Raw genomic sequence first — 27,271 nt, forward strand, 5'->3', positions numbered from 1 at the left:
TATGGCCGTTTACTGGAATCTGTCCCCTTAATATTACGTTTTTTTTTTCAAATTTTATTGAAAAGTTCAAATTCACCTAAATTTATTCACAAAGTCTTTTTTTTATACACTCAAAGTATTCTAATCAAATTAATAACGCTCATTTTCTTTAAAACTATACATTCAAAAACCACATTTTATATACATACCTTTTTAACGCCTTTTCAGTTTCTATTACTAATTTACTACGCTTTTCAAATCACACACCCACATACAGAGAACGCACTTTGCACAACCATTCGTAAAACGAGAAGTGGCCTTTCAAAGGGCAAAATGAATTCGTTTGAGTCAAAGCCAATGAATTCTATTGGCTGTTAGCTATAAAGCTGAAAGAGTGTGTGTGAATAGGTGCCTGTACACGCATGCTGAAGTGTTTAATTGGCTTCATATGCCTGAGCACGTGTTCATGCATGCAATTATTCCTGTAGGAATGAACTGAACAAGTGAGATACATTTCTGCTTCAGAACTAGTACGATTTCGCTAGTTGTAAACCAGTTGAGAGTAGCGGCGTCTGTCCTCAGGGTATAACAGATATAAACAATCACCCGTTTCTAATGCAGTAAGTTTCAGGCTTGAGTCGGGGTGTCACTTTTCAATTTGTAAGGAAATGCAACTTATTAAATTTATAAAAATTAATATGAAAAGTAGTAAATAAAAAAAGTTTTTGGTTTCTCAAAGCTGATCAAAATTATCGAATCTATGATCTCCTGACTAAACGTGAATGATCTACCCTATCAGATATTGCCACAGTAGCTGAAGCGTGAGCTAGAACTTTGTTTTATTTTTTTTTCACACATATAAATCGTTAAATTCTACACTGGTTCGGAACGATCGAAAAATAAATACGGGGATATATAATTGTCACTTTCGACCTTTGTTATAGGCTTAGCAGCGCTTTCCTCCAATTATTGGTGTGCGTCTTGTTGTTGTGTTGTTCCACAGTTTCAAACCGCCTTCAGAAAACAGTGCTTCACAAGTGGCGTAAAAATACCTTGGAAATGATATTATTTTTCTTGTAAATCTTGTAGAGTAACACAGGAATCCTTAAAGACTTACGGTTAAAAACCGTTTTTTCACATCTTTGTGTACTTTTAAACCTATAACTTAGTTTAACGCAAAACGGTTTTCAATTTCCTACCAGTACACAGTGCGGCCGATTCCCAAAAAGCTGGCCAAAAAAAAAGTTTCTAGATAGAGTTTTTTTGTCTTTGGGTTGGCTACAGTAATGCCTTGAGTAGTGAAAACCGTTCATAGCAACGTCCTGTACCCTAAGTATCCTCTGTATTTTCAGTCGCAACGTGGCCTTCGTTTGGGCATCGTATTACTGTCGATGAATAGTGAAAGTTGTACACATTTGAAAGATTTTGTAATGGAGTAAATTGAACAAAACCAAATGGAATCATCTTCGGAAGGTTAGTAAAATACGAGAAATCTTTAGTACATATCAATACCTCGACACAAAATTTTTAGCTGCAGCAATACGTAGATACGTTTTTTTGCAATTTTTTTAATAAAATTTGAGTTTTCAAACTGTATAGTAATACAACGCCGTCATATGCTGATTTGAAACCTATTAAAGGTTACTCAAAAAAGTAATGGTTACTGAATAAAACAAGATTCAGCTGCTACCACTTGCTACCTTGGCTTTTATGCTATTTTTTGTGCACAAGAAATAAATACGAAGAGAGAATGAATATACGCTATTTCACGTGAGGGGGTGGCCAATAGGGGTGGAAGGGGGTGGATTTTCAAAATTTTAAGATCAAATTCATAATCAGCGACCCCGACAACCCCCGAGTAAGAAATTTTGAATCAATTACTTAATTTTTTGAGTTTTGGCCAGCTTTTCGGGAATCGGCCGCACTGTGCAGTATTTGAAAGAAGAAAACGAGCCTTTGAAATGGGACATATGTATATAGAGATGAAGGCTGTCTTAGAAGCATCAAGACTTAATAATATTCCCGACAGAAGCATAGGAAATCTCAAAGAGTATATGGAAATCGCTGAGTACTTCATAAGCAATTCTGTAGCAATTCAAATGCGTGGTGCATTAACTCCTGTGCTAAATATCCATAGGAATTTGAAGATTGGGAACTCTATGAGCCAGGTAGTCTACACTTTTAACCATATCTCGAAAATCTAGTATATAGTTGGGTCAAATCTAGCGGATCGTAGGGCTGATGTGGGTGCCATTGTGCCGTACTTTAAAGATCGAACTCATGGGCGGTGATTCAACATTATTTGAGGCGGAAATCAATAACACAGACGTCTGTGGTAGAGAATAGTTCCGAAGAGGAATAACTTCGAAGGGGGGCATCTGCATTTTGTCACATAATCAGGCAGTCCTGACTGGCATGAATAATGCCGACCAACGATGGCCTTAGTCATAGCAAAAGAATTCCATATATATAGTAGGGTTGTCAAGTCGGTCCTCTTTTTATTTATTTATTTTTTTTTCTTTTTTTTTTATATCTCCCCTTTATTTATTACAGTCTGTTATATATTAAAAATATGTAATTTTTGTACAATTACGGTCTATTATGTTCTTTTACCAATGTAAGAAGAATCTGTTATTATTATTATTGTTTTTTGTGATTACACTGTAAATCTTATAGTTAGATCAGTCGGTGTGAGTCGCTTTTATCTTCGTTTGATATTTTCTGGCGGTGCTATTTTACGCATTTCTTCGTTTTGGTGGACTGACAGTCGCTGTATATGCTTAGTGCTACATTTTGTGATTGTTTCTTGGATAGTGTCTACGTTTAAGTCACGATATATGGCTTCATAAGAAATAAACCCACCAACATTTGTTATATTTCGTAGTATTTTGGATTGTGTTCGCTGTATGAGCTGAATATTTCTGTTTTTAGCCGTTCCCCATATTTCTATTCCATATTTCCAGATAGGAGTAATAATGGTTTTGTATATAGTCGCCTTATTATAAAGTGATTGTTTTGATGCTCGTCCGATTAGCCAACTTAATTGCCGGTACTTATTCTTGATTTGATTTCTTTTGTTAATGATATGCTGCTTCCATGTTAGTTTTTCGTCAATAGTTATTCCAAGATATTTTGCTGCTGGGCAGATTTTTATTTTGTTGTTTTTTAAGGTAAGATAATATATTGTGATGTTTTTTTGTTTGTATATATAACTTGTATAGTTTTGTCTTTATTAACTTCTATACCCCATTCGTCAAACCAATTTACTGTATTGTTTACTAATTTTTGAAGTGAAAAGGTCGCCAGTTTCGAACAGTTATGTAGCTCTTCAAAAGTTCAAAGTAGTTTTGTGGAAAGATTCGTTTGAGCTTATGCAAAAGTGCTTTATGCCAAACTTTATCAAAGGCTTTTGCAATCTCCAGGTATACAGCTAAACAATATTTTTTGTCATTCATATCGTTAAGTATTTTGTTAGCAACCCTGTGGATTTGTTGGACTGTTGAGTGTTGCCGTCTAAATCCGAATTGATGGCTTGGTATCACTTTTTTTGCTGTCAACATTGGTTCTAGTCGGTCGAACAATATTTTTTGAAACACTTTTGAAAGAATTGGCAATAGGCTGATGGGTCGATATGAGGCAGTTTGGTGGCATCTTTTCCTGGTTCGGGTATGGTGGTAATTTGAGCAATTTTCCATAGTCGTGAGAAGTATTTAGTCTTTAACATGCAATTATATATATGTGGCGAAACCACAAATTATTAATTTTGTTATGGCAACGCCGTACTACTGGCATGAGCTATGGCAACGCCGTGCTACTGGCATGAGCTATGGCAACGCCGTGCTACTGGCTGGAACCGCCATTTTGACTTACTTATTTTTCAATGTACTTATTCTTATTGGATCGAGCGCGTGTCAATAAACGTAAATTTAATATTCTTAAAAATAAAACACAACTAACCTAAATTGGTGACCCCGAACGTTTTAAAAAGCTATCGTACAAAATTTTTGTACATTGTATTGAATTTTCGCCGTTTACTTGGAATTGCTGCCGCTCGTTTGCAAGTGCGCACATCGAAAATCCACATAACCACACTTTTCGTGAGACTTCGTGGAATATTTTGCACACCATGTCTCTGAACGACAGCATGGCAATTAGCAATAGCGGCTCGGATGCTGCGCACAACGAAAATTATACCACAGCACCAAGAAACCCTCATGGTAATAGCGGTCCGGATGCTGTGCATACCGAGAATTACAGCACAGTACCACGAATTCCACTGCCGCAAATGAGTGAAGAGAACATTGAGGCCTACTTTTACGCCTTAGAGTTCTGGTTTCAAGCTTCGCTCATATATTCAGACTCCAGAAAATTCCATATCGTTTTAGCAAACCTTTCGCCGCCTAAACTACTTGAGCTTAGGTCGATCATCGAGACAGCGCCGGCAACTGGAAAATATCGATACATTAAGCAGAAGGTAACGGATCATTTCACTGATAGTCAGCAACGGCGCCTGCAGAAGGTGCTCAAAGACATGCCGCTTGGCGACCGTAAACCAAGCGAACTTTTCAGCGAGATGAAGCGCGTTGCTGGCACCACGCTCAACGACAGCCTATTGCACGACTTGTGGGTAACGCGTCTTCCACCGTATGTACAAGCAGCTGTAATAGTAGCAAAAGTGCCCCTCGACGAAAAAGCTAAAATTGCTGATTCCATCGTGGAATCCATTGATTGGCAAAACGGTCATGTGGATGTTGTGTCTACACACAACGAAATTTCTAACCTCAAAAGCGAGATCGCAGAATTAACTCGAAACATGCAAAAGCATTTAACCTTGAAGGACCGTCCTCTTCGATCAAGGTCACCTTCTCGAGCAAGGAGCGTACGGCGCGACAACCGACATGCCACTTCGGGACTTTATTGTTGGTATCATCGGACATTTGCCGACAAAGCAACGAAGTGTCGCAAGCCATGTGCGTTTTCCCAGAAACGATCGTCTCAATAATGCTGCTCAGCTGCAGCGATTTCAGGTACCAGCAAACAACCTGAGATCGTTAAAAATTACCGGCTTCGTATCTTTGACTCTTCGTCGAAAATTAATTTTCTTATTGATACCGGCGCTGATGTGTCAGTAATACCGTCACATACGAGGGCAGCTAGAGCTAATTCAACCGGGTTAAAATTGTTTGCCGCGAATGGTTCACCTATTAGAGTGTATGGTGAAGTCATTTTAAAATTAAATTTAAATTTACGCCGCGAATTCGTTTGGAATTTTTTGATTGCCGACGTTTCTCATGCTATCATCGGCGCTGATTTTTTAAGTCATTTTGGAATTTTGGTCGACCTCAAGCGGAAATGCTTACGAGATAGTAAAACCGAATTAAAATCTGTTTGTGCAATTCATATGACACCTTCGGTGAGTGTAAAAACTGTCATCGCGGAATCAAGTTTCGCTGACATTCTGCAAGAATTTGTTGATATCACCCGGCCACTACCAATGGGTACAACGACGAATTCCGATGTAGTTCATCGAATTATAACGCAAGGTCAGCCTGTCTTTTCGCGCCCACGACGACTTTCGCCCGAAAAATTAGCAGCTGCCCGCGCTGAATTCGACTCACTTTTGAAATTAGGAATCTGCCGGCCATCAAGCAGCAGTTGGGCGAGTCCGCTACATATGGTGCGCAAAGCTGACGGATCGTGGAGACCCTGCGGGGATTATCGCTCGCTCAATGCGCAAACCGTGCCGGATCGTTACCCACTCCCGTTTCTGCAGGATTTCGCAAATGTCTTGGCAGGTAATACAATTTTTTCGAAAATTGATTTGCAGAAGGCGTTCCATCAAGTCCCTGTACATCCCGACGACGTCTGTAAAACGGCCATCACTACGCCCTTCGGGCTATACGAATTCACAAAGATGACTTTTGGTCTACGAAATGCAGCCCAGACGTTTCAACGCATAATAAACGAAGTTTTTCGTGGTCTTGATTTTGTTTTTACGTACCTCGACGACGTATGTGTTGCATCGAAATCATTCGAAGAACATCGAAAACATCTTCAGCAGGTATTTAAACGATTGCGAGATCATAATTTAAAAATCAACGCAGCGAAATCCGAGCTTGGGGTTACGAAACTTGAGTTTTTGGGACACTCTATTACCAAGGATGGCATTCGACCCCTAGAAAGTCGCGTAGAAGCCCTTCGTAACTTTAAACGACCCACCGTCGCAAAGGAGTTGAAGCGGTTTCTAGCAATGCTAAACTTCTATCGAAGGTTCCTGCCGCATGCAATGGAAACTCAAAGGTTTCTCTTCGACATGATAGGCGCAAACAAGCGCAACGATTCTACTCCTCTATCCTGGTCCGACGAAGCTTCAAGTTATTTTGAAGCCTGCAAGGAACAGCTGGCGAAGTGTGCAATGCTGGCACACCCCGTATCCAATGCGGAATTATCTTTATGGGTCGACGCCTCAAATTTCGCCGCGGGTGCCGTGCTGAATCAGGTGGTGGATGGTAATATTCAACCGCTGGGTTTTTTCTCGAGGAGATTCACGAAGGCTGAGACGCGATACAGCACATACGACCGTGAGCTGACAGCTTTGTACATGTCACTACGCCATTTTCGCTACATGGTAGAGGGCAGAATGTGCCACATCTACACCGACCACAAGCCGTTGGTGTACGCATTTCATCAGCGTCTGGAGAAGGCATCGGACCGGCAAGTAAGACAGCTTGACTTCATTTCTCAAATAACGACAGATATTCGTCACGTTGAGGGTGAAAATAATGCCGCCGCTGATTTGATGTCGCGAATTAATTCGATCGACTACTCACCAATTGACTATAACCGTCTAGCTGAAGACCAGATTACGGATGATGAGCTTCTGTCCCTGCTGTCAGGTAATAAGACTCATTCTCTTAAACTAACGAAATTTGCTGTCCCTTCTAGTTTGCGGAAAGTATACTGCGATTCGTCCACCAACAATATACGTCCATTTATCACAAGCAAGTTCAGATCAAACGTTTTACATGCTATACACGATTTGGCACATCCAGGCATAAGAGCTACTGCACGTCTTGTGTCTGAACGTTTCGTGTGGCCTTCCATCCAGCGCGACAGCAGACAATTTGCCAGAAATTGCATTCAGTGTCAACGATCGAAGGTTATTCGTCACAACAGAACAGCACTACAACGCATTACAACACCAACACAACGTTTTTCCCATCTGCACATCGATATTGTTGGACCCTTTCCTCTATCCAATGGCAATCGTTATTGCCTTACAATAATCGACAGATTCACGAGGTGGCCAGAAGCCATTCCTATGCCTGACATCTCAGCACCGACGGTGACAAAAGCATTGCTAAACGTATGGATCTCGCGCTTTGGAATTCCTGTGAATATAACATCTGACTTGGGTAGACAGTTTGAAAGCGCTCTTTTTCAAGAACTTATAAAACGCCTTGGAGTTAACCACCTGCGAACAACGCCGTACCATCCTCAAGCAAACGGTATGGTTGAGAGATGGCACCGCACTCTGAAATCAGCGATTTTATGCCATAATCATGAGAAATGGACGGCGTACCTGCCCTTAATCTTGCTAGGATTACGATCAGTCTTCAAGGATGACATAAAGGCTACCCCTGCCGAGCTCGTTTACGGAACTACACTTCGGCTACCTTCGGAATTTTGGGTAGACAGCAAACCTTCGAATAACGAACACGAGATGCTTTCTGAACTTCGCCTGGCCATGCAGAATTTGAAACCTGTTGACTCCGCATGGCACTCCACACCCAAAGTCTTCATCCATCCATCACTGAAGTCCTGCGAGCAAGTCTTTATCAGAGATGATTCAATTCGACCATCACTTTCATCGCCGTACAAGGGCCCCTATAAAGTCCTGCGTCGAACGCCGAAATATTACACAGTTCAAATAGGGAGCAAACACGTCAAAACTACCATCGATCGTCTTAAGCCTGCTTTTGTTGCTGCGATGCTTCTAAGGGGGGAGTAATGTGGCGAAACCACAAATTATTAATTTTGTTATGGCAACGCCGTACTACTGGCATGAGCTATGGCAACGCCGTGCTACTGGCATGAGCTATGGCAACGCCGTGCTACTGGCTGGAACCGCCATTTTGACTTACTTATTTTTCAATGTACTTATTCTTATTGGATCGAGCGCGTGTCAATAAACGTAAATTTAATATTCTTAAAAATAAAACACAACTAACCTAAATATATTTCTTATGAATTGCAATGCTATTTCAGGTAACTCTTTTAAAATTTTTCCATTTATTAAATCATATCCTGGAGCTTTTTTATCGTTTAGCTGTCTTATTTGATTTTTAATTTCGCTTATGGTGGTCTTTCTTGTTTTGATTTGTGGAACGTTTATTATGTTATCAGATTTAATGTTAATGTTTTGATTATCCATTTCGCTTGTAAATGTGTCTAAGAAGTGTCTGGCTAGGGTGTCGGCTTTTTATTTGCTTGTTTTTGCCCATGTGCCGGCTTCTGTTTTGATGGGAGGTTTATGTATTACAGCACCATTAATGTATTTTGTTCCTTTCCATAAGGAGTAATTTGTAAATGCTGCTGTTCTCAGGTTTGCCATATAATTTCGAAGTTTACTCTCCTTGTGTTTTGTAAGTAATGTTTTTAGCTCATTTGTCGCTTTATTAAGTTTGGTTTTATCTGCTGGATGTCTGGTGGTTTGCCATGTTTTGCGGAGTTTTCTTTTTTCGCCGATTTTCTCTTTAATGTAAGTTGGAATATTTTCTTTATTTGTCATTTTCGGTGTGGTTGTAGAGGAAGCAACTGCTTGTATTACGCTATAATTGAAATATAAAATAGCGGAGTCAATTTCATCTTGAGTTTTCAGTGATTTATTTTGAGTTTTTGCTCTAATATTTGGCAAGCATTAGTCCAATTCGTTCTAGAAGTATATAGGCCCAGAGATTGTTTTATTTCAATAGGTCCAAGTAAGGTCATAATTAATGGTGAATTGTCTGAGGATAGCTCTAAACATGATTTTATTATCAGATTTCCTTATGGCATATGTTTAATTATGCAGAAGTCAATTAAGGCCGGTTGTTTTTTCGAATCTGTTGGCCAGTAGGTTGGCTCACCTGTGCTAATAAACCGACTATTATTTTTTCTAATAACTTCAATTAATTCCCTCGCTTTGTTATTTGTTAACCGACCCCCAAAGTATGTTTTTAGCATTGTAGTCTCCTTCGGCTAAGTATCGATTCCCTAGTGGCCCTTTTGTACGCGGCACCGATCTGAGCTGATGCACTGAACATAAATAACTACGCCGTCTATCGGCTAAACGCTTTGCGCACTATCTGTGGACTCCGTACAATTTCTGATTATGCATCGTTCGTCATTGCATAACTAATCCCAGTTGGCATTCTGCTTAAAAAAATGCGGTGATAATTTATAAGGCTATCCGAGCTCGACTATAGAACAATGCGAAAAGAAATCGCTGAAAAATAAAATGGTCGCTGTATCGCCCACAGCAGAATCGGTGGTACAGGCTACCCAAGGGTAGATGGACGCAGCAGCTTCTTCGTTTCTTCCTTTGAGGGCACGGCGGATTTAAAAAATACCTCCATTGATTTGGCCATGACAGCTCACCAAACTGCTTAGACGGATAAGGAAGGAGAAGATGTTGAATTCGTCTTATTCCAATTCCCACGTTATGTTCCCTAAACCTTTAAAATTTTAACCGGAGAAAATATTATGGCGTTTATGCTTGAATCAGCTAGAATCCGAAGAGAGTCTGCGCGCATGTAACACAGAATCATAACGATCTTAGACGCACAGAGTTTCACAGGCTTCAACAATAATTAGGAGCCTTTGAGCTAACCCGCCTCGTGAAGCAGTTGCGTGGGGAGAGTGGCAGATAGTGGAGAGATGTTTCGTAAGTAAGAGTAGCTGGGAGGCTACAAGTCGTGCATACCGCTATGCCGGTATAAAAACCCTCACGAGAGTTTCTCTTCACCTCGCCAGCCCCAAAGAAAAAGACAGTCGGACAGCCTTATGTGCACTACAGTCGCACATATTGGAATTCGTTAAGTAATGCTTCATTGTCCTCAATAACCTGGGTGCACCGAGAAACGAAAGCTGCATAGCGAAATAGGGTGCTATCTCAAAATTCCATGGATCGGAACCCTTTTGTGGGATCAACAAAGCCTTCATAAAGGAATTTATCAAGGACTAGCAAATCAGGTAGCACTCGATAGAGAGTATATGTCAGAGGGAGATTTATCAAGAAAATTAAATAGTTTTATTCTTAAGCCTGTATAAAGAGGACTTACGAACTCTCACCTCCTACTATTGTGCTTAACATTGTTACTAAACCATTACACGACGATATTGAGATATGGACTTTATAATTCTTCAAAATCTTACTAAGGCTAACCCGAATAAATTGCAATGTGGAAAGGCGATTTGCGGCCATTTTTTCATATTTCAGCTGCTATATCGGCAAAAATGTTACGAATTAACTTCCAGATGTGTATGCTAGCGACTTCCCATATCACAACATACTAGGTTGTTCAATAAGCTTTCCATAAAAGAAAACAACACAAATTTATGATTTGAAATACACTTTATTATTCAGTGTAGTCTCCCTAAATATTAATCAACTTATTCCAATGAGATACCAATTTATGAACTCCCCGACTAGAATTACAGTGAGGCATACCGAAGAATCAGTTAGGCCCGAATTAGGCAGGCCTTACTGAGGCACGCCTCACTATTACCTTACCAGGCCCACGTTCGGCAAGGCAAAGATTGGCATGCCAGAACAATACCAAATTTGGTTGTGGTCACGAAAATCTGTGGCAGTGTCTCACTTAGGCATAAATTGGAATCCCTAACTGATTTGTAGAAGGGCATCCGGAGTATTACCGAAGTTCGGTTTTTCGAACCTGCACCTAATGAGGCAGATGTGTGGCGATACCTTTCGGGACTTGAGCCTAGTTTGGCTGCCTTATGAGGCGCAAATTTGGAATGCGGTCTGACTTATTTGCGCCTAATCACCGCCTTACCAAAATTTCTAGTCGGGTCCATCACTGAAGTGAGAATCTAAAAACGCTGCAAAATGCAATACTTAAAATATTTGTTTTCTTTTGCAAAAAGGATATTTTTCATGAATTTTTCCCTTCAGCTGCACTGAAAGTTTAAAATAATATTCAGAATTTATTGTTTTACCAGTTTGCAAGTAGTCCACAAAAAAAAATCCTTTTGCATCTCCAAAAACTGATGTTAACATCTTCTTGGCTGATTTCTTGACACGAGTTCCCTTCGGAGCCGAAGAATCAGGTTCACTCCACTCTTTAGCCTCTTATTCCGATTATGCATCCTAGCGATAGACTCGAGTCTAATCTATAGTAATAAATCGATGCAGAAAATCCACTTCATCCTTTCGAAAACACTCTAAATGTTGCTCAGAAAGTTGCATTCGAATGTACTTTTATTTCTTTGTTAGTGAATGTTGCACTGTTCCAAAATTAAAAATGCAATCACTGCACGATTGTGACTGTTACACCTCAATATTAATAGCACCGTATCTAAATGTGATGTGATTGGTCGCGCAGTTTATAGTTTCGAATATTTTAATTTTTGTATTTGTTTTTAATTTTTGTATTCATAAACTTTGGTAAGAACGAAATTTTCTTTTTTGGCTAATTACTCAAAGTTTTTACGATTTAAGTTTTTTAATACACAGCATTAACCGGCTGTCAAAAATTATATCTACTGTCCCTGGAGGCAGTGCTGCCAAGTTGGAAAAGGAACCTCTAAATACAATAATCAGCCGTCGTATGTCAATCAATTTGCATTTGTGAACTAGAAAATCAGTACACAAACAGACAAGCAGTGGAGCTCAAAGAGGCTTAAATGTGGAGGTTAAATTAGAAATATGCATCACCCAAATTATGGTTAATTTTCCGCCATCTAAAATCTGTAATAACATAAACAATACTTAAATTAATTTTGTGGACTATGTTATCATTAGTCTTCTTTGGTTTGCACTACTTTCTGTACACTACTTTGATTGTAAGTATTACTTCGCTTTGAGGAATAACACTCTATCCTTAATGTTGTTGTTGTAACAAAAATAAACATTCAACACACATAACTTCTACTCAAATATGAACGAGACGTTATCAATAAAACGGTCCGCGGATGACATATGGCAAAAATATATTTTTTGTTTTTTGGTAGGACTGTTATAAGCTAACATGGCAAATTTCAGCGTGATATGTCACATAGTTTGTTTTCTGTGCTACTGTAAACAAGTCAAGCTCGAGTTTGTTCTTCGAATTTAACGATGGAAATTCAAGTTGAACAAAGAATTTGTTTGAAATTTTGTTATTCCAACAAAATTTCGGCTTCAGAGGCCTTAAAAATGTTGCAGACAACCTATAGGGACTCTGTTCTATCGCGTGCACGTGTTTTCCAGTGGTACAAATCGTTCAAAGAGGGCCGTACATCAACCCAAAAAACCACACCAAAGTCGCTCAAAAATTAAGGTTATGCTGACTGTTTTTCGATTACTAAGGTGTGGTGCACTCGTAGTTCCTTCCGCAAGGCCGATCGGTTAACGCTGAATATTATTTAGATGTTTTAAAGCGTTTGCGCGAGAACATTCGTCTTAAAAGGAAGGAATTGTGGGACAACAAGTCATGGTTCTTGCATCACGATAATGCACCAGCTCACACATTACGTCTTGTTCGCGATTTTTTGAACAAAAATAATGTTAATATCGTTCCGCAAGCACCGTATTCGCCTGATATGGCTCCATGTGACTTTTTCCTGTTTCCCAAGCTCAAGTTGCCGCTCCGTGGAAAACATTTTGAGACAATTGAAGTCATAAAAGAGAGTTCGAAGAACACACTCGAGCTTGACTTGTTTACAGTAGCACAGAAAACAAACTATGTGACATATCACGCTGAAATTTGCCATGTGAGCTTATAACAGTCCTACCAAAAAACAAAAAATATATTTTTGCCATATGTCATCCGCGGACCGTTTTATTGATAACGTCTCGTTCATATTTGAGTAGAAGGTATACGGGGAATGCCGCCGAAGTGACAGTCGGGTCGTTCCGCTTGCATAGAAACCGACTGTCGTGGGAACGACACATTCACACCCTATCCGCCTTTCAGCCTGTTATGCAATTATAAATTGTTGGAAATCTGGTAACTCCGGTATTCGTGCTTGTTATTTTTCCCATGCGAGAAAAACAATTTTTAGATTTTGTAACTGTATCAGTTTTGAAGTTGTCGCTGTGAAATACTGATTGAAGTTTTATACTTTTGAATAAACCATAGAATTGGCAAGACGTACCACAGGTCCTTCCATTTTTTTCTACGGTCTTCCCGGCAAAGTTAACATAAATGCTAATGAGTTTTAATGGCTGCCCTAATTGCTTATTTCGACCCATGCTTACGAGAACTGTAAAGCAAGCGTCCTAGCAGCCGTCGTTCGCTACAACAACTACTCACACGTTGGCCTACACTTAAATGTAAGCATAGTGTTAGGCGCTGTGTTGGCTAAGTATGCAAGTAATTTTTGCATGTGGGTGCTCATTTGTTGGTAGATTAATATGGCTTAGCATGTAAAAGTATGGGCATTGCAAAGTCGACAGCCGCACTTGAGCAAGAGATGGTTATCTTTAGCAAACCGACGGCGGCATATATTATATCTTTTCCCAAACCTGTGGCTGGAGTGTAGGGATGAATGTTCGTACATAAAGTGTAACCTAGCATGTTGAAATATTATATGTATGTCCATTATATATAGAAGCTACATATATATTAAGTTGCTATGCAATTGGTTGCTTGTCTCTGAAGTGTGTACACAAGCAAATATTGTATTTTATGAGAATGATATGGTGTTCCCTAAAAAAACAAAAAAAAAAAACCAAAGAGGAGGACCACATTGTTAAATCTTTACGAAAGGTTTCCACTTAAGTGCCAAAATGACTTTCAGAAAAATGTAAAAGCTATAAATTTTCCAAATATATAATATAACCCTCAAGTGGCATCTTGGCGCCGCTTGTTGTATGCCCTTGTCACTTCTCGGGTAACTCAGGCTGGGTAATTAAGTAAATATTGGTGGAGACAAATTTTGTAATTAATTTACTAGCTTTGTTGAACCATCTTTACTCCATTAGGTGTAATAAAATTAAGCACAGTAACTAAAGCTTTTGTATAAGCTTTCATATAAATAATAGTCCAAAAAAGAATGTGTCTGCACATATGCACGACTTTTACGTGGGTGAAGAAAGATATTTGCTTTTAAATTTTGAGTTTAAAAAATCCTACTCGAAAAAAAACCTACATTTGTAACAAAATTCGATTGAAATCCGACGCTTCCCGAAAGAAGACAAAAGCCGTGTAGTCGTTGTAATGCACAACCGCGAGTCGAGAGACACTACGCAAATATTGATATTCAGAAAAGGTCAGTGTGAAGAACCAAATGCCTCATCAAACTTTCTAGTTCAAGAGTGGCTAGAATGGCGAAAACAAATGTTCTTCTATTACTCTAAATAAGAGTTTTTCAATCGGTAACGAAGCACGCATGGAAATCTTGCCAGAAAGTCAGTATCATATCTCCGAAAAACGAATTTCCAAAGTCAATACGAATCCGAAACAATGATTTTATTGAAATTAAGTTAGAATCCTCTCTTCTGACGAAGCGCATTTTCATCTCGGCGGATATGTGAACAAGCAAAACTGCCGCATTTGGGGATCAAAAAATCCGCACATGATCGTTGAGAAGCTTATGCATTCTCGTAGAGTGACTATTTAGTGCAGATTATAGAGCCATTGTACGAGCTTTATCGCCCAGTTTGCGTAGAAAATGCTGCAGAAAACGCCATTTGGGTAAACGTTGAGCGCTACAGAGGCATTATAAACGGGTTTTTGTGGCCGGTTGTTTTAGACATAAAATTGAACGATCTTTAGCTTTAACAGCATGACGCACGATGCCACGCATCGTATGCCATAAAAGATCTTTTGGGCGCTAAGTTGGGTAGCCGTGTTATAACTGGTGTAGAACGGCGGTGATGTTAAGAAGCACCGAAGCTATGCAAATAATCTATTTATGGTTTAGGCTTTTAACAAGAATATCGAACAAGCCATTTATAAGATAAGCCCAGACGCCGTCATCCAGATTAGGAAACTGGATTAGGATTTAAATTATGTGTGAAGTGTTCGTGCCAAGAATATCTGATTGATTCGTGTGTCCAATGATAAAAAATGCGTATGAAAATAACCGACGATTTACTTATGTAATGAGATTGCTTGGCATCGGTCACGCTGGAATTAATCTTTTTTGCTCGATGATGGATTTAAATATTTTTCATAAGTCTCTCTATTATCAAGTGATACAGCAAATAAGTGTCGTTGTCAAATCTGTTACTGATGTAGTACTTAAAAAAGCAATAAAGGAAGAAAACGGAAAGAGCGTGGCAGAAGGTTTCCCAGAAAATAACTTGACTGCTTCAGGAGATGGTTCGTGGGCTAAGAGAGGTTTTTCCTCTCTCTTGGGCATTGTGTCATTGATAGAAAAATTTTCTAATAAAATTGTCGACGTCACAGTTAAGTCAAGTATATGTAAAGGATGCCAGTATTTAGCAACGAAAGATCCCATCGAAGCCGAGAGTTTGTACGATGATCACAAAGATGAATGCACAGCAAACCACGAGGGCTGGTAAAATGGAGGTCAACGGGATTTCGGAAATGTTCAAGCGTTATGATGTTAAGTATGTGAGGTACATTGGAGATGGGGACAGTAAAACCCATAAATATTTGATAGATGATAAACTTTACGGTGGCGATCCAGAAGTTGAGAAGCAAGAATGTGTATTGAATGTAAAGAATGTAAAGTACCGAGCACTTCAAGGTGTAAAAAAAACTCTTACCGAGTACGCAAAAGTGAAAAAACAATTGGAGGCAGCTAAGAACACAAAGATGGCCGTAAAAGTGAAGATCACCGAGGAAAGTGCTCCGAAAAAGCGTAGGATAAAGAGAGACTCGTCGACCAGCGCTGAGCCACCAAAACCTAAGCCGTTGCAATTAACTAATAATATTATGTTAAAAATGTATACGTACTACGGTTTGGCAATCACCAGAAACTGTAATTCTCTCGAAGAAATGAAGAAAGCCGTGTGGGCTACATTCTACCACATGACATCAACAAACGAAAACCCTCAGCCCCCTTACTGCTCAGATTCTTGGTGCAATTATCAACAGCTCAAAGCGGAAAATCAAGAGAGCACTTATGAACACCCAGTAACGTTTGACGAACAAGTTATAAATCTCATAAAACCAGTGTACGAGACTTTAGCGTCCGACGATTTATTGAAAAGATGCTTGGGCGGGAACACCCAAAATAACAACGAAAGTTTTAATCACTGTGTATGGCATTTTGCTCCGAAGCATACTTTTACTGGGAAAAACGTTCTGGAAATTGCTACTTATACCGCCGTTTGCATCTTTAATAAGGGTTTTCTACCTGTACTCAAGTTTATGGAGACAATGGGCGTTATATTAGGACAAACAGCTAGGGACTACGCTGACGATGTTGACAATGCACGGATTTTGAGGGCAGAGAAAAATGCAGAAGCCAACTGTAAAGAGGCCAGAACTTTACGTAGGACTCTAAAACCTGCTGAAAATTACAATTTTGAGGAAACGGAAGGACTCTTCTATGCACCAGGCATAACTGATTAATGTAAGTGTAATTTTTTTATAAAAAGTCTGTTGTCGAAACTTTAAACGCGTTTTTCTCAAAACCATGTTTTCGAAATTTCGGAGAAGCACTGACTCAAAACTATTCAACCGATTTGTCTGAAAATTTAACCCGCTATTCTAGATCTACATCTCTAGATTCCGGACATTTAAAACCTTTATTTTTTTAATAATAAACTATTTAATTTAAACAATTTATGAAAAAAAAATAGATTTTGAGAACATTTTTCACAAGTCCGCCATTTTGTTTTTGTTTTTTTATTTTTATGTATATTTTAGTTTCGGGACCTAAAATAAAGTCTACAGAATAACAACCTCTTTCAATTTTTTATTTCAAATGACTTTGGCTGTGTGTTTCCCCGAACCAATCATCTTTTTTGAAGTGAAAACTTCTTTAGAATCGTTGGGAGTGATTTGGGAAAAAGTGAAACGAAAAAAGCGACCAACTTGGCTACGAAGCGTTATATTATATGTTGATATAAAAGTAGCGACGAACTAAATAAAAATAAATTTTATTTTTTCTTGTGATTCGAACCAAGGATTTTGGATCGGAAGCTCACATTGCTAGTCGGTCGGCTACCGTGTCATGATGTAGGTACTGGCCTAAAAGTTATTTAGTTACGAAGCGTTATATTATATGTTGATATAAACGTAGCGACGAACTAAATAACTTTTAGGCCAGCGCCGACAGCATGTCGCGGTAGCCGAGCGACTAGCAATGTGAGCTTCCGATCCAAAATCCTTGGTTCGAATCACAAGAAAAAAATTTTTTTTAAACAGATATTTTATTTTATTTTATTATATGTTTATGAGGAGCTTTTTTTCATGGCAGAAATACACTCGGTGTTTTGCCATTGCCTGCTGAGGGGTGAGCGCTATTAGAAAAATAGTTTTCCCTAATTTTGGTGTTTTCACCGAGATTCGAACTGACGTTCTCTCTGTGAATTCTGAATAGTGTCACGCACCAACCCATTCGGCTACGGCGTTTGTTTAATTTTACTGATGCAAAAATGAGGGAAAATATTTGAATAAAGTTTGCTTACTGTTTACACATTTTCCAAAGGTGACGGAGAACCAAAAAAAAGTCGATTTTCAAACAAATACGAGTGCATATGTGTAATTGTGTTAGAGTTTCGGTCACGCCTCAGCAAAACCTGCGTGCATATGTGTTTGTAACATTCAAAAAAATGTAATTGTGTTAGAGTTTCGGTCACGCAGGTTTTGCTGGGGACGCTCATAATAGCAACCGCGTGTGTATTTTTATATTCGTAAATATTTTCATTTTTAAATATTTACCGCAATTATGCCGAAAAATAATGCAGAAAAGTGTCGTGAATATCGACAGAAAAAAAAATCAATAAATAGCATCACGGAATTCATTCACGAAAATTTAATAAAGTATACACCAGAAGTATCGCGGATACTTAGAAAAGATTACGATAAAGTTCCAATGATTTTAAGTGGCGATTTTAACGTAAATTTTGCATTAGACACAGCGGTTCCTTCAATTGACTTTCTCAATACAACATTCAATTTAAAAATGTGTAACAATCGCACTGAACCGACAACACGATCAAAAACAACAATTGACGCGGTATTTCAAAGATATGTTGACAACATCGAAACCAAAGCATTTGTATCATATTTTAGCTATCATAAGCCACTCGTATCATTTGTTGAAATTGAAAACATTGAGGATGAATAATAATAAAATGAAGAAAATAAAATATGAACTTTATAGCAATATCATTCTCTCTCAGTTTGTCTTACGGAAGGTTTCACTTCTATCCCGTCTAACCGTTAGACTGGTATTTTTTTTTTAAGGACTCCACTTTAACGTAAAAAATTTTAAACAAATTAATATAAAATTAACTTTAAAATTTTTTTTATATACTTAAAAACACCAATTAAAACATGTAAAAACTTTAAAACGATCGCATTTTATTTTCTTTTTAAAAAAGATTCATGAAAAAACGTCGAAATTTCGGTCGTTACACCGGACTATTACCTTAATAGGAGGCGCTATGGCGAACCCAGTCAAGGTAGTCACATGATTGAATTTGTGTTCCATAAATAATGCGAATATTTCTCCCTTTGAATAAACCAATTACAGATGAAAGGAATTTATTGCGCTATACCATAATAAGTAAAATATTGGCTGTAGTTTTATGTCTTCGGTTATTGTTACCTTTGACGCGACATTCGCTCTATTAGGTGATTTTTTCAGATTCTAAGCTTAGATACAAATATTATCTTTAGTTATGATGAATCTCTTGATCACCTTTTAGCTTAAATAATATATTTACGGTTGTAGATATTAGATTTGTCAATTTTCTACTATTCATGAGCTCATATATTTGGTTGACTGAAAATTTAAACTGTTTTCGCATATTTTATAGAATTTTTTTCAGTCAAGCCTGATCATCAGAGACCCTTTTAAAAGTTCAGCAATAGAAACATGCGAAAAAAAGATTACTTAAAAAACCGAATGTAAGAACAATGATAGATGATAACTGTACGGATATCAAAAGCACGACCTATTGAAGTATTTATTGAGTCCAGTGTAGTAGTAGGTATAAATTTGCACATCAATATTGAAAAGCATATTGTGAATCATCGCCCAGGGCATAAAGTATTATTACATAAAAGTCTAGTTTTCCATTATTGCTTGCGGGAGTTCATCATTCGGCAACGTTTTCTACATATGGAGGTATGTACGGCGTTTGGGTGTGTTTGGCGGCCGCCGTAGCCGAATGGGTTGGTGCGTGACTACCATTCGGAATTCACAGAGAGAACGTCGGTTCGAATCTCGGTGAAACACCAAAATTAAGAAAAAGTTTTTTTCTAATAGCGATTGCCCCTTGGCAGGCAGTGCCATGAAAAAGCTCCTAATAAAAAATATTTGCCGTTCGGAGTCGGCTTGAAACTGTAGGTCCCTCCATTTGTGGAACAACAACAAGACGCACACTACAAATAGGAGGATGAGCTCGGCCAAACACCCAAAAAGGGTGTGCGGGCCAATTATATATATGTATATATATATAGGTATGTACAGATGTCTGAATGTATGCATGTATATGTACTATATTTCTTTATTGGAATGTTGTGTGGTAGGCGCATTCTTTATTTTTGTAACCCAAAAAATATTAAAATTCATCTCGTCAACATGAAATGTTGCTTTGTCAGAACTGCGTACATATCTATTTACATATATTTCGACTAAGCCATGCATTCCGCCTGACATTTTTGCGATGAAACCACGTAGAATATGGCCAGAGTCATAGCAGATAACAACTATGTGTGTCGCATTGAATGTGAGGAAGCGCAGCAGGCATGGTTACTGCAACCAACCAACCAAACAAGCCTTCAAGCAATCAACTCTCCCGTGACTGGTAGTTGATGGCATACACTGCTTGCTTGCAGCATATCATCATCATCATCTTTCGCATGCAATGCAGCGATGTTTACCAAAATCAAATTCAATTTGCCCACACAGTGCAGTACTGTGGAAAAGCTATGAAAAAATAACAAGCGTAATAAATAAAAAGAATATGATAAAGTCTATCGCTCCTTATAAGTAGCGGGAAAAGTTTAAATATTTCCGTCAGTTTAAAACCAGTACATAGTTCAGCAGAAAAGTTCAAATATCCAGTTTTAGTTGAAATGCTAGTTCCACTATTCCTCGTAATATTTCATTTGATCTGAAAGTTTTGACCAGCGCAAGACTTTTGATTCTGCCAATAAGTCTCGTACGCTTTAAAGTGTTATTCGAGCGCAGAGTAGAACAAAGCAATCAGTCGCTTGTAAGTATCACTACTTTCAGATGAACACATCCCCACACACACCCAAATGAACACTGGTGTGTGTGTCTGTGTGTGTGCTTGATGTGCTTGAAAAATATATTTTAGTAATGATATCCTTTTAACAGACTTTAGTATACTATACACTTTTATAATAGCGCTTCCTTTGAATGACCGACGGCATTCGACTTTATTCCTCTGTTTTTCTTTTCATACTCACTACTGTCTTTGAACATACACAGACATATGCACTACCAATAATCGTATGTATGTGTTGACACAGATTCATCGGGTGTGTTCAACTGTGTGCTTTTTATCTGTATGAATCGGTGCGAGAGTGTGTGACGTGTGTGTGCGCACGACGTGACGATAAAAGGCAACGAAAGACGATCGAACACTTCCTGCAATTTATCTAATGTAAGTAGAGTGCATTTCATTTCTTTCCGTATATTTTTCTTCGTCCTACTTTCCGTGTAATGATGAGATACTCTTTTTGTTTCTTTTTTTATTTATATTAAGTACAGCTGATGAAGCTAAAAATGCTCAAAGGAAATTATCTTATTTCAAAAGTCAACTTTTGAGTCATATAGAATAGCTAAGAATGTCTTAAATAAATATTTTATTTCACAACATGCGCTGGAAATAAAGCAGGAACATTTTTGTGCAACCGCTTGCCACACTGGCTCAAGTGAGAATAGAGGAAGGGTTCGTGAGCATGTGAGTACCGGTAGAGAAATCACGATGTGTTCAATTTAATTTTACATCTATAGAAGCAGAATGTCATATATTTTTTTAACTTGTGTAAATCTTCAGTCTAAACCGGACCACGGTTGTAATATTAATGCATGGATGACCCCTAGGCGGTTATTAATTCATCTATCTTAACCCAGTTAGGCATTAATAAGAAGTTTGATGATAACTCAGAACCTCAGGACTAAACGAATAACATTATAATACAAAAGCACTTGTAATTGAAAAAAAAAGAAAAAATTAACAGAATAACATGTAATCTTACCTACCTCAAGATGTAAAATATCTTAAAAAAATTCGGGATTCTTTTAAACTTCCATATTCAAAACTTCTATGCAAACTTTCTTGTCGAACTAACTTCCTTGACGATTTTGCGCGAGTTCAGAGCCCCAGTAGCTTTCTCCTTGCATTAATTGGCGTCGATTCGAAATATATGTATAAATAAGTATATTGAGCATTCTTCCGCTCTTACTATCGCAGAGAGGGGCTCTCCTCTTTCTCTACCCAGCCGTCGGGCACCATATCGAATACTCTCAGCGGTGCACGTCTGGATAGAGCAGGGCAGTGGCACAGTAGGTGCGAGATTCTCTCTTCCTCGTCCTCATCTAGACAGCTTCTACAGAAGTCATGTGTTTGCACACCCATCCTTTGGGCGTGTCTGCCTATTAGGCAGTGCCCCGTTATGACTGAGATCAATGTGCTAAGACTGTGTTTATTTTGGCTTAGCAGAGATTCTGTGCGTTTAGCATTTAGAGTCGGCCAAAGTTGACGTTTCGTTTGCTTTCTTTACAATTTCTTCAAGGATGTGTAGCTTACATGTTTGTAAGGGTATCCCTATGTCATTATCTATGTGCTCGTCAGACAATTTAGTGCCGAGTCTTGCTAGTTCATCGGCTCTACAGTTACCCTCAATGTCGCGATGGCCATGTAAAGCGTGCATAGCTTATTTTCCCATGGCCTGCAGTATTTGTCCTCGCAAACGAACAAATCTTCATAAATCTTGCGTAAAATTTTTCTCTGCAATACTCAAGAACCGCGTCATCGGATATCGTCATCATCAAAATTTCTGTGACATTCATGTTAAAAAATCGAATATATACGTATTATGAAATACGAGGTGCGTTCAAAAAATAAAGTGATTTTTGATTTTTCACAAAAAACATTTATTTATTCAACAATTTCTATTTTATCTCCTACAAAGTAATCCCATTTTTCCTACCCTCGAAGTAGTTCTGATATGCACTAGTTGGTATGTTCTTGAGCTCTCTCAGCGATTCGGCTTTTATCTCCTCAATCGTCACAAAACGTCGTCTTTTCATGGGGATCTTTAACCTTGGGAACAGGAAAAAGTCATAGGGGCCAAATCTGGTGAATACGGTGGCTGAGGCACATAATCTCTCGGAAGCAAAGATCGTTGAGCAGGTGCATTATCATGAAGCAAAATCCATGTTTTTTTTCCAGAACTCCGGGCGTGTTTTCGCATTGTTTCACGCAAATGGCACACAACATCAAATTAAAGGGTTTTCCAATAACAGGGGTTACAGGTGAATGGATTGCGCTATCGAGAGATGATTAACGATTTTTTATGGCCGGAATTGGATGGTATTGGTCTGGACAATGTTTATTTTCAACCAGACGGCGCTATTTTCCACACAAGCAACAAAACCATTGATCTTTTACGGGAAAAGTTTCCGGACCGTGTTATCTCTCGAAGAGGTGATCACAATTGGCCACCGAAATCTTGTGGTTTAACACCTTGTGACTTTTTTCTTTGGAGCCCCGTAAAAGAAAAGGTCTACGCCAACAGCCCAGAGTCGAGTCAAGACTTCAAAGATGGAATTCATGAGGCTATCGAGGACATAGGGCAGCCACTTGCAATTCGGTTATGGAAAATTTCATAAAGAGGATAATGTCCTTTAAGCGTGGTCGGCAAATGACCACCGCCTGATGTTATTTTCCACTATTAACGGCATACCTTAGTCTTTATAATGAAATAAACATCCGATCAATTATATTAGCATTTTTCTTTGAATATCAAAATAACACCTCTGTTTAGAAAACCCTATACTACTCACTATTTACTGTACGATTTTGTGGTTAGAACTCCTGGTACACTACGCCATGGCAATGGAAAAAAACAGTGAACAAAACCTTGGTAATTGATCGAACTTGCCGTGCTCTTTTTGGCCTTGGCTCTCCTGAACTCTTCCATTCGGACGAACAATTTGGAACGCACTTCGCTGCCCCACGCTTCATGCCCAAAATTTCCGAAAAGATTGCTTGGCATGAGTCAACCCCGATAAGTCGACATCCTCACCAATTTCCCTAATTGTGATTCGACAATTCTCCAGAACAATTTTCTCTTCAATTTCTCAACATTTTCATCGGTTGTTGCTGTGTTGGTGTGTCCAGACCGAGCGTCGTCATTCACATCTTCACGACCTTCTGTGAAAAGCTTGTACCACTTGTAAAAACTTTTTAGACTCAGAGTACTCTTTACCGTTTGCCACTGTCAACATTTCAAGTGTTTTTGGGCGCTTAATTCCATTTTTTACGCAAAATTTGATGAAACTACTTTGATCCAATTTTTCGAGATCAGAAAATCGGCCAACACGCAAATACTTCTCTTATTTATGCCTCTCACAAACACACTTTTTGTTTTTTCCTTGTTTACTCCTCTCGGGAGCATAGAGCCTCGACAAGATTTGTCTAGCGTTGGTTTCGTTAATCTATTTGATTTCTGGCAGGGTAAGTGATTAAAGTGTAAAGATGCTATATTCCTAAAGCCGCGAACATGTCTTCGAGGCGAGTGTACCAATATAAAAAATATTAATAATCGAAAGTCAAATTGACGTAGCCCGCGAAATTTGAAACCTTCACCTTATTTTTTGAAAACACCTCGTACTTTGGTAGAAAACGGATGGCGCTGTGATCGATATATTTTGAAAACTCTTATATATGAACCGAACTAATTGTGAACCGAAATATTTTTAAATGCATTGTTTGGACCTAACCCGAACTTGACCTAACAACATCAGTTTTATTAGGTAAGAGGGGAGTAGAAAATTAATTTTGTACTGAAATCTTTTCCTTTGCTATATTAGTGAAGAAAATCGTTGAAGCTCATTGTTACAAAAACTTCTTTCTGAATTATTGATAGTTTGCAGGGTTTCTTGTGGAAGTCAAATATTACTTGCTTGTTATTTGTCTGCTGTTGCTTGTAAACAAATAAATTGTCATCAAATAACAAGAAAAGCAACCCTGAATCTTCAACCCATCGGAAAAAAAAGAAATGAATCTGATTAGTTTGAAGACGTACCGACAGCAAGAAATCCGTCCTCGCCACAATTCTGTGAAATTTCATGCTATTAGATTTGTTTTAATTTTGCAGTGCAAGGAGATATTTGACACTTGCAAACGAAACTGTTGCAGAATATAAACTGACAAGCAATGCAGCGCGTTAAGATCAAATAAAGATTTCTTTATTTTTATATAGAATTATTCAAAAACAAAATTGGATCATTATTTTTGCACCCCCTTGGACAATACTTGTTACCCAGCTAGACCTCAACTAAAAGCTTAAGGTGAAATTTTAATGCACAGTCGGACTTGATTAGTTATAAACTCTGTTAATTGTGCCACATATAATGTACTTATATAGTACGTACCTATGTACAGCGTCCGGCACTCGAAGTGTAACCAATTAGGAAAGCCATAAATTTAGTTTGGAAATTTACTTTCATACAATTCAAAGTAAATGACATGAATCTTTTAGTGCGGATCTTGATCTCCAAAATAGCCCAAAGAGAATAATCCATCGGATTCGCGTCTAATGAATTTCAGAGCCATTGTGTAGACGTTATGAAGTTCGGAATGTTGTTTTTTAGTCATTCTCGGTTCACTCGAGCTTTGTGGGATGATGCCGAAACCTGTTGAAACGACCATGGTCTACCACCGAAATATTTGTCTACCCACGACTTCAAAGTAACCACAATACTTTGCCCATAATATTTACCTTGACGCCAGTCTCGATGGGCGACAGGGGGTTACAGCGTTCCCAACCATTACCGGTGGGGGGTGCTTCCTCGAGGTGGTCAATCGATGCCTGCTCAATTTGAAAAATTGTCTCGTTCGAAAACATAATGTTCAGAAATTGGCCAAGCGAATCAACTCCTTCGCTCTCTCAAGTCTGACTAGTTGCTGCTTTGGTGTGAGATCATGCCCCTTTTAGATCTTGTGATCTTGTCTTTGATATCATTTTTCAGTATGCGGCGAATGCTGAGATCTGATATTTTTAGTCCTTTTGCTATTTGATTGGCACTTCGTCGGGGATTTCGCTCAAGTTGCTTCTTCACTTTTTGTACCATTTCACGTGACGCTGCAGTCTTTTGATGAACACCCCGATGACGTTTCACGATGCTACCAGTATCATTGTAACGAGTAATGGTGCGATAAATAAAAACTTTACTTACATTTACAACAGTTCTCGACAGGTTTTTACTCAGAGTAGACGTGTTTCACTCATTCTAAGTTTCTCTGTGTTGACTATTTCTCAGTTTATTTGCTTAACGTTCACGTGCTTGCTTTCAAAGTTTTTATTTACCATTTTATTAATTACCTTTTCTTTATAAGTGCTTAAAAACAAGTGTGCTTTTGGAAAATTTACCAACTATGGCCCCCGGGCCACCAAATCTCGGGGACAACAGGTTTGCATTGCTTGCTCCTGGCCCACAAACGAAACGGAAAAAACCTTCTTATTCACCATTGAATTTTCCAGCTTTGCCGGTTCAAAAAAAAGATAACCCCAAATTCATTACTATCAGTGCAATCGATACCAACAAACCTCTATCAAAGTACTCACGTTTTGCGGTGCATAAAGCATTAGAGTCTATTAGTAAAGAAATAATTTCAATTACAGAACTTCGTACAGGTAACCTCTTGCTATTAGTGAAGAATCCGCAAATCGCGCAAAAATTTATATCCGCTAAGCAACTAAACGGTGTATGTGAAATTGAAGCCAAATTCAACGACAACTTAAACAGTGTTAAAGGTACAATTTATGCCCCCTGCCTCATTGATGTTGACGAAAAAGAAATCATAGAGAATATGAGTAAACAAGGTGTTGTAGCTGTACACAAGTTTAGTAGAACGGTTGACAGTGTTTCACACCATACTGGTGTTATTTTGCTCACTTTTGACGTTTATGAATTACCTGAAAAAGTAGAAGTATCGTGGAGAAGTGCTAAAGTCAACCCATACTATCCTAACCCCATGAGGTGTAAGACGTGTCAAAAGTTGGGTCACACCACTAAGCGATGCAATGGTACTCCGGCATGTGTTACTTGTAGTCTTCCTCCTCCCTCTTCTTCCTGCACACGCACGTTTTGCACGAATTGCTCAGGCAACCACACCTCATCAGCCAACACATGTCCCAAATATTTGCAATCGAAAGAATTACTTAAAATAAAATGCAAAAACAAATGCTCAATGCGTGAAGCAATTAAACTTTACCAAGCACAAACAATACCAACACTCGATATATCTTTCGCCACGAAAGTAAGAGAAACTCAAACACAAAAAAATAATAATAAAGAAAAACCAACATCAAGCACTATTATTTCACCTCGCTCTATTCTACAAAATAAATCAAAAAATGACTCTCCATCCAACATTCCATTAAATAATGCTTCCAACATCGACCAACAAAATATACCTCAAACCAACATCTCAAATAACAACAACACCCAACAAATTATCCATACACACGAATCACAATCCACAAATACATTAGCTAATGAACTCACTATATCACCACCGCTTCACTCTTTTTTACAATCCTCTTTCAACCTTGAATCTACTCTCGCAAGTATCATAGGACAAACGAATATAGACCAAAACCAACAAATTACTCAATTACTCACAACAACTTCAACTGACTCTCACGCTATCAATGACGGTTTAACGCATAATTTA

General features: G+C 38.5%; 1 protein-coding gene across 1 annotated transcript; it reads left to right on the forward strand.

Annotated features, from left to right (window-relative positions):
- Positions 1 to 4,105: 4,105 nt before the first annotated feature.
- LOC129241922 (uncharacterized) lies at positions 4,106 to 4,981 on the forward strand. The gene has a single exon (XM_054878472.1). The coding sequence runs from the start codon at positions 4,106 to 4,108 to the stop codon at positions 4,979 to 4,981; it is 876 nt and encodes a 291-aa protein (XP_054734447.1).
- The last annotated feature ends 22,290 nt before the right edge of the window (positions 4,982 to 27,271 follow it).

The sequence above is a fragment of the Anastrepha obliqua genome, chromosome 3 (assembly GCF_027943255.1).
Source record: "Anastrepha obliqua isolate idAnaObli1 chromosome 3, idAnaObli1_1.0, whole genome shotgun sequence".
Lineage (NCBI taxonomy): Eukaryota > Metazoa > Arthropoda > Insecta > Diptera > Tephritidae > Anastrepha > Anastrepha obliqua.

Bases quoted from the DNA above. Each gene is read 5' to 3' on its own strand.
- LOC129241922 (XM_054878472.1), top strand. From the start codon at position 4,106: ATGTCTCTGAACGACAGCATGGCAATTAGCAATAGCGGCTCGGATGCT.